Source organism: Trichomycterus rosablanca, chromosome 22 (assembly GCF_030014385.1).
Source record: "Trichomycterus rosablanca isolate fTriRos1 chromosome 22, fTriRos1.hap1, whole genome shotgun sequence".
NCBI classification, from domain to species: Eukaryota; Metazoa; Chordata; class Actinopteri; order Siluriformes; family Trichomycteridae; genus Trichomycterus; species Trichomycterus rosablanca.
This window is the reverse complement of record NC_086009.1, coordinates 1,016,409-1,025,000: the sequence shown is the minus strand read 5'-3', so window position 1 is coordinate 1,025,000 and position 8,592 is coordinate 1,016,409. Positions and strand designations below refer to the sequence as shown.

The following is an 8,592-nucleotide window of genomic DNA, read 5'->3' as shown; positions in this document are numbered from 1 at the left end:
ACTCCACTGGGAAACACTAAAAGCAAAGTTCTGACGTGACAGAGCTGGGAGGATGGAGATACGGTGGCATTCAATGTTTGCCGTAAGTATATGGACACCCTGTTTATTCTAACGTTGTGGCAACAGTTTGAGGAAGGCCCATTTCTAATCAAACGTGATTCCAAAGAACCATAAAGACAAGTTTGAAGTGACCGGTCAGGAGGAACTCCAGTAAACTGTACAAAACCTCTGAGTCCACTGAGCACGTTTGGGGTCAATTGGAATGACACGAGTGCCTGACCTCACAAAAGCAAAAGCTTTACAAAGTTTTAACTGAATGGGCACAAATTCCCTCAGACACACTTTATAATCTATAAAAAAGCGGAGACTGTTCTATCCCGACTACATATTAACAACAGTGGTTTTGAAATGGAATGTCACACAGGTTAATGTTCTGGTGTCCATATACTTTTGTCCATTTAATGTTTTTATTTGTCCAAAAATAGCTTTTAATATTTCATTTTATATATGAAGTGAAAAGCTGCCGGTTTAAAAACAGTGTCGTGTGGAATTGGGATTTAAGAGGTCCAACAGCGCCGCCTGTCAGCACGAATATGAACTGCAGCCTGTCAGCATGAAAAACAGAGAGAGACGCGATTTTTTCTTTTGTTTGTTTTTTAATATGTGTACTTGTAAAAAGTATGTGGACACCTTTTTTTTTAAAGGGATTAGGTTCAGGTATTTCTGCCAGATCTTTTGCTAACAGATTCATAAAAATATAATAAACAGAACTTCCATGAGATGTGCAGTCACGTTAATTAGAGATACTACAAATTTTGCCCTAAATGTGCGACCTGTCCGGAGTGTTTCCTACCTTTAACCCAGTGAACTGGACCCACCACGACCCTGAATAGGATAAAGACAAGGTAAAATAGACAATGAATGAATAAATGGATGAATGAATAATACTGTATGTTTCCAGCTGTTTGCAGTGATCACTGATGATCCATTCTGATGTTTGTACAGTACAGTAAAATTTTATTGTTTGAATAAAGACAATTCAGCTTGTTTGAATTCTGTTGTCAGAGCGCAGGTTCAGCCATTGTACAGAAAGGTTTAGGGCCTTGCTCAGGGGTCCAAAAGAGTCAGAAATGATAACCCACATTGATAAATGTAATACTAGGGCCATTCTGATGATCAGTCAGTAAACTGAGAGTATATAATATATAATTATATCAAAAGAAGATCTGATCCATCATGATTCTGTCCACACTAAAACTCGAAATCATTTTAGATCATCAAGATACCCAGAGAATCATCAAACAGGCTCTCCATGACCAAATGAGCCTTCAGTTTTTCCTCACTGAATCTCATTCTGCTCTCATCAGGAGTTTCCTAACCATGAACACACTCTGCACCCTTATTAAGATCCCGCGGTGAGGACCGAGACCCCTCTTCTGATTCCAAGTTTAGAACTCGAGGTCATTCTTGGCTGCAACCTGAAACCATCAGCACGGTAAAGATGCCCAGTCACAGATCTAAAACAGGACTGGTGTTTAAACACGGTGCGTCAGGTACCGTGTTTACATTTACGACCCGGAGGTTCGTCTTGCTTTCGGTCCTGTGTTGAACCTGACCGTGGTACTGACCCTAAACCCAAACGAGGCACAACGAGTGAGATCAACACACCGAATAAACCGCTGACATGTTTGTTTTTGTTTTTTATCTGGAGGTGATTCTGACGGGAACCTTTTTACCCACCTGAGGCTGAAACCTGGTAAAAATGCCAACAAAGCCAACTATGCCAACAGTGCCACTCCTCCTGGATATGATGGGAATCTGTTCAAATGACTACAAGGACAAAAGTATCAGGACACCCCCCCTAATTTTGATTTGATTGATGTGTTTCAGTCACAGTTGCTAACAGGTGTAATAAATCAGTTATATAAAGGAAATGGTATGCTTCCAATAGTTTAGGGAAGGCCCTCTCCTATTCCAGTATGAGCGAGCTCTATAAAGACGTGAAGAAAAGCTCCAGTGTCCTGCACAGAGCCCTGACCTCAGCTCCGGGATGAACCTTAACTTCCAGCACTGTCAGTGCCCAGCCATAAAATACTAATGCTGTCATCTTTTGGCTAAATGGGCACAATTTCCCATACATGGACACACTTTAAACTCTTGTGAGAAGCCTTCGCTTACAGAAGTCGCTCTATGAACCAGAAAGTCCGATAAGCTCAGGGTCAGGCGTCCAAATACTTTTGGCCAAACAAGTGTATGTAACTGTGTAGCTGTAAATAGTTGTTGACGTCTGATTATAGGCTGCGTGCCTGTGAGATTCACTCACCGGGTAAATCCTCGTTCATCTGGGGCACCAGGCGGTTTCCTGTTGCAGGGATGAGCTCAGCGCTGTAAACAGGAACACCAGGAGGTTCCCGGTTCTCAGTGGAGGAACATATAAAGAGCAAAGAGACCTGTGGTCACCACACTCAGCTGAGAGCTTCAGAACCTTCACTGACGAGGACAAAGACTCAGAGTCTGTGATGGAAGTCCTGCTCAGAGACGATCCCTTCTTCGGGGACGGGTACCTGCTGTGGCCCAGACCGCGAGGACTTACCGAGCGCTTCCTGCAGCGCAGAGCTAACACCATGCAGAGACTTAACATGGACAGTCTCATGAATCAGCTCTTCCAGAGTCTGGAACAGATCTCCTCATCATCATCATCATCCTCTTTATCATCTGCTTCCTCCTCCTCCTCCTGCAGACACGCCCGTCCCTACAACGTCTCCCTGAACACTTGCGGCTTCTCCGCGGAGGACATCACGGTCAAAGTGCGTGGAGGAAAGCTGGAGGTCCGGGTGGCTACACCCACCAACCCTGATGCAGACGCCACAAACCCAAACACCACAGGGTTCGTGAGGAGTGTGGATCTTCCCGATCACGTCGACCCGTCCACGCTCGCCTGCACGCTGGGGGACGACGGCTTCCTTAGAATCGAGTCCAAACCCAAGGAGATGTCGGAGGAGGAGCGTCTCGTTCCCATCCGCTTCAGGACCACGCTGGATTTCCCTCTCAACAAAGACGATCCGGAGAAGAACGACTAAAACAGAGACGCAACATAAACACTGATGTCTATTTATTAATGAATAAAAACGAAAATAAGCTTTTTTATTAAAACTGTAAGATTTATTTTGTCCAATTGTTTTACAGCAGCAACAATTAAATGTTTGTATAAAGAAAACATTCAGCGTCTCGTATTCATCTTAATATGGATATCTGGCTTATGGGCTGTATTAGAATCCTGACTCTGCCATGCAGCCAGTTTTGGGCCCTTAAGCAAGGCCCTTAACCCCCTCTCCAGGGGTGCTGTACAATAGTTGACCCTGTGGTTTTATCCCCATTTTCAAACAAGCTGGGACACACAGAAAAATCATTTCATTGTACTGCACATGAGTAGACGTATAAAAGTCAAATAAAGGCATTTAATCTGCCCCATTATTACTATAATTATTATTATAATTATTATTATTATCACCATTATTATTATTATTTTTATTATTATTATTATTACTATCATTATTATTAATATTATTATTATTACTATCATTATTAATATTATTATTATTAATATTATTACTATTGTTATTAATAATAATAATATTATTATTATTATCATTATCATTATCATTATTATTATTATTATTATCATTATTATTATTATTAATATTATTACTATTATTATTATTAATAATAATATTATTATTAGTATCATTATTATTATTAATAATATTATTATTATTAACATTATTATTATTATTATTATTATTATTATTAACATTATTATTATTATCATTATTAATAAAATTATTATTATTATTATTAATATTATTATTATCATTATTAACATTATTATTATTATTATTATTATTATTATTAATAATAATAAAATTATTATTATTATTAATATTATTATTATTATTATACCGGTCTGCCCTTGGCATGTACTTATTGGTGACCAGAAGCTTGTTGGACATTCTGCTCAGAGCCCTGACCTCAGCCCCACTCAACAGCTTTGGAATTAACCGGAACACCAACTGAGCCTTTCTCAACCAACATCAGCGCCCAGACATTCAAACGCTGGCACAAATTCCCACACGCAGACTATGAGGAGCTTCTCAGAAGAGCAGCTGCTGTTCTAGCTGAAAAGATCGCACAGAGGGTCACACTGTTCTGCTCATGGTCTCGTGTCCGAATACTTTTGGGCATATCTTGTACATATTAAATAAATATAGAATTATATTTTCCATTGTGTTACATCAAATGATTCAGTGTCTGTTGATCAAACAATTAAATTCAAAACAGGTCTGTACTGCAGTCAGGCCAGTCTAGCACTCTTTTTTAGCTAAAAATATCACACAGAGGTCACGGGAAGTCCAACAAGCTCATGATCGGGTGTCCGAATACTTTGTGTCATATCTTGTATTTGAATAAGTACATATTAAATAAATATAGAAAATGTTTCCAACTTTATTGTCTTTTAACAAACACTGAATCATTTAACAACCAAATGTTTTTGAACCGGGGCGTCCGACAAGCTCGGGATCAGGCGTCCAAATACTTCTGGCCATAGGCCTATAGTGTATGTTGAGGGAAATGACCTCACGTACATCTGAAGCAAGTCAGCGTAATTATTTCTTCTCAGCTTACGACAGTTATAAGTAGCACATTGAGCTCAAACCACATGCCAGAACGAGGAGGTCAGAGGAGCGAAACGCCGTGTGGACTCACCGCCGAGAGCCGGAGCACGAAAGAAGATCCGGCAGCTCGTAAATACAAACACGATTCACCGCTGCCAGATTTAGATCCCTGACGGAGTTTCCTGGTGGACGTGTGTCACACTCGTGAGGTCAGTGCTGTATTCGGGAGGTGGTAGGAGGTTCCAGGTCTGTCTGAAGAAGTATATAAGAGGGACGAGGGCGGCTGTGGTCAAGAAACCTTCAGATCAAGAAGAAAGCAGCTCCAGAAGCTTCTTTAAAGAAATAAAACGCTAAGATGACGACCCAGTCCATCATGGAGAGCCTGTTCGGGGACGATCCCTTCTTCCAGGACGACTGGCTGCTGTGGGAGAGACGTGGCGCCCTCACCGAGCGCTTCCTTCAGCGCAGAGCAGAACTTCTGGAGAGTTTTAACATAGACGGACTCATGAAAGATCTCCTCCAGGGCCTGAACGACATCTCCTCGTCTTCTTCCTCCTCATACTCATCTTCATCATCCTCCAAGGTTGTGTACCCGACCAAACCAGACTCGTCCAGCACTGACTCCGGCACTGAGGGAGTCATGAAGAGCGTGGAGCTCCCGGACCACAAAGATCCACCAGCGCTCACCAGCACACAGGAGGACGACGACTTACTGAGGAACGTTCAGAGCCTGGACGACCTCTTCATCCCAGCATCCTCTCCCTCTTCATCAACTTCATCACCATCATCCTCTGCCTGTAACATTTTCTTCATGGACGCATCCGGCGCCTCTCCAGAGGACATCACCGTGACCCTCAGTGGCCGGAAGCTGGAGATCAACGTGGCCAAACCGACCGCACCAGACGTGAAGAGCGTGGAGCTTCCCGATCATGTTCATCCATCCACGCTCACCTGTACGCTGGGGGACGACGGCTTCCTGAGGATCCAGACCGAAAAAGACGAGACGTCAAAGGAAGAGCAGCTCATTCCGATCCGCTTCAGGGCGTCGCTGGACTTCACCATGAACAAAGACGACTAGAAGAAGAGCACTGAACTCTGTAGTGGACTGACCTCAGTGATCTGACTCTGGTTTTAAAGCTATTTTTAGGGTTAAATATATAAAAATGTAATTGAAATGTAATAAATTCTCATGAGCTCTTAAACCTCTTCAGTCTGATGAATACCACATGCAAGACCCCCTTACCAAAAAAGTTTTATAAACTTGATTACTGTATAAACTTTTCACTTTTATTTTGCCCCCATCCCATGTTTTTTGAGTGTGTCACAGGCATGAAAGGTAAATTTTTTTACATTTACATAAGGAAAAGAAGTTGGTCAGTAATAACATTATAATTATTTTTTTTTGTACTTTTGTCAGATAAATAAAGATTCAACCAAAATCACCAGATCAGGATTCTTCTGTTTATTGCATTCTACATGATGTCCCAACTATTTTGGAAACGGAGTTTGTACAGCCTGGATAGGACCAGAATCAGGCATGGACCTCACACTCTCACTTATTCACACCTATGGGGAATATTAAGATACAGAATCCAGAACCGACAGACCAAAAAACACCTGTTGAGGAGCCAAGGGCGACAGTGGCAGGAAAAACTCCCTTAAAATACAGGAGTAAACCTTGAGAAGAACCAGACTCCTCAGGGACCTCCGTCCTCCTCAGGTGGCCTGGAGAATCATTTAAATAAGATCATCTAATCCACCTACCTAAAATGTTTTCTAAAGGTAGAAGACACTACTGCTGCTGCTGAGATCCAGGGATCAAATCTCAGTGGTGCTATCGGCCAATCAAGTCTGATTGTCCGAGAAGGGATGGTGGAAAAGGCAAGCCGCTGGAAGGCACTCTTGTCAGTGCCGGTCCCAAGTCCGGATAAAAATAGGAAGGGCATCAGGTGTAAACAGAGTCTGGTACATGAACCCTTAAATACAGGAGCAGTACAAACAATATTGTTATTCTGAGTGGGGACTGTTATAGCCGCAAAAGGGGTGACTATTAAGGCGCATTGTTTTGAAATGTGACGTCCAATGTTCTATATGTTTCTAAAAAGGATCATATTAATAATTATTATTATTAAGTGAATCTATTTTGGCTGCCACGTTATTACAGACACACACGAGGAATAAATGTAGAAGGTTTAGTTCATGTGTGCTGACAGATGATGGCGCTGTAGACGTGCGGGTAACACCGGTACTGAAGACAGTGGATCTTATCCAGTATACTGAGACGTAGAAAACGATTCGACCTTTTTTATTTATTCATTTCATGTTTTACCATCTCTTTATCCCGGTCAGGGTCACGCTGGGTCCAGATTCTGGAATCACTGGGTGGAACACAGTAACACACCCTGGACAGTATGGCATTGCCGACCTTGTCTGTATGTACACGGCCGACCAGCCTGTAGCACCTCAGGGGATTCAAACCCTGGATCCTAGTGGTAGGTGGTAGGTGGCATAATGTACCGCTGTGCTACCCAAATGCCCAGGGATCTGCCCTGTAATTTCTTAAACTTTTGTTTTTCAGGAACACCCATCACCAACAGGAGTGGCAAATCAATCATATCAAATAAATTATAAGCTACCAACAGTGTGGTGAAACCCAATTTTCCTTCCAGCCTGACAATGCACGTCTATAAAGACCTGGTTTGATGAGTTTGGTGTTGATGAACTCCAGTGGCCTGTTTAGATCCCTGGCCTCAACCCCACTAAGCTTTGGGATGAACTGGAACGTACATGCACAAATTCCCACAATCCCAGAAGAAGAGTGAAAATGTCCACCAAGCTCACAATCAGGTGTAATCAGGATACAAACCCAGTATCATGATTATAACTGGATTTTGCATTGGTTACAGTCAGGATGGTCCTTCTTTCTTTAGCCTAGTGACCACAACGGCCATTACTGGACTGGTCAGACCACAGCACGTTTCCACCTTGTGTTTGAGAGTCATATGAGGTTGGTGGCGACTCTTGATGTTGTTATTATGTTGTTGCATAGTAGTCCTAACCTCATTCATTCATCCATTCATTCATTTACTGTCTGTTTAACCATGCACTGCTGATCAGGGTTGCGTTGGGTCTGATTTACTGGGCGTAAGGTAAGAGACCCAGTACAATTATCAGTAGCTCCAACTGGTCTGACTGGACATCTCTGGACTTGTGGAAGGAAACCAAAGCACCCGGAGAAAACCCATACAAACCAAGGAAAACATGCATGGCCACCTGGCTGGGGAATCAAACCCAGGCCATTTGTGCTGTGAGGCGACGAGACCAAGAGTCTTAACCTGTTTTTGTAGATCCAGCAATAAACCACGTTTACTTTCAGAAGTAATATAGAATATACAGGTTGGTTCAGTGGTTGGAACCTGATAATTAATGGTGTTTATTAATAATCCAAAATATTTTCTATATATTTTTGTGTGTGATTGACAGTAATGTAATGACTGTGACCGGCGCACCTCACAGCAATAACATTTGCCCGTAAGGTTGCAAATCCCAGCAGTAATAAAGTCAGTCAGTTTTGTTTGTGATGGTCACACTTTGTAAACAGTTTGGTTTATTTTCTTATTCTTTTTCTTCTGGCGCCTCGGAGACTTTAACGTCCAGATCTGTGAGTCAATGCAGGAGGAAGTCTGGAGAACAAAGGACAAACTAGTTAAAAAAAAAAGACGAGGTTTTGTCAGGCTGGACAGCCGGGAATTACACACCGGAGTGAAGAGATGAAAAGCCTTAAACGCTGCCATTACCCCCCTGTTCCCCAGAGGGCCTAAATTAGAGCCGGCAAAGGTTTCTCTGACATTTTCAGCCTGAGGGACAGCATTCGTTTTGGCCGGCGCGCCGCTCCAAAACACACCGGTTAATATTTGAT

General features: G+C 42.3%; 2 protein-coding genes across 2 annotated transcripts; both read left to right on the top strand.

Moving 5' to 3' along the window:
• The first annotated feature begins 1,501 nt into the window (after window positions 1-1,501).
• On the top strand, window positions 1,502-3,217 carry LOC134300282 (heat shock protein beta-11-like). The gene is made up of 3 exons (XM_062985001.1): window positions 1,502-1,553; window positions 1,712-1,820; window positions 2,372-3,217. Exons 1-3 carry the CDS (start codon window positions 1,502-1,504, stop codon window positions 3,078-3,080), a joined length of 870 nt encoding a protein of 289 aa, XP_062841071.1. The 3' UTR covers window positions 3,081-3,217.
• A 1,762-nt stretch (window positions 3,218-4,979) lies between these two features.
• hspb9 (heat shock protein, alpha-crystallin-related, 9) lies at window positions 4,980-6,115 on the top strand. The gene has a single exon (XM_062984980.1). The coding sequence runs from the start codon at window positions 5,029-5,031 to the stop codon at window positions 5,749-5,751; it is 723 nt and encodes a 240-aa protein (XP_062841050.1). The 5' UTR covers window positions 4,980-5,028; the 3' UTR covers window positions 5,752-6,115.
• Window positions 6,116-8,592: the final 2,477 nt, after the last annotated feature.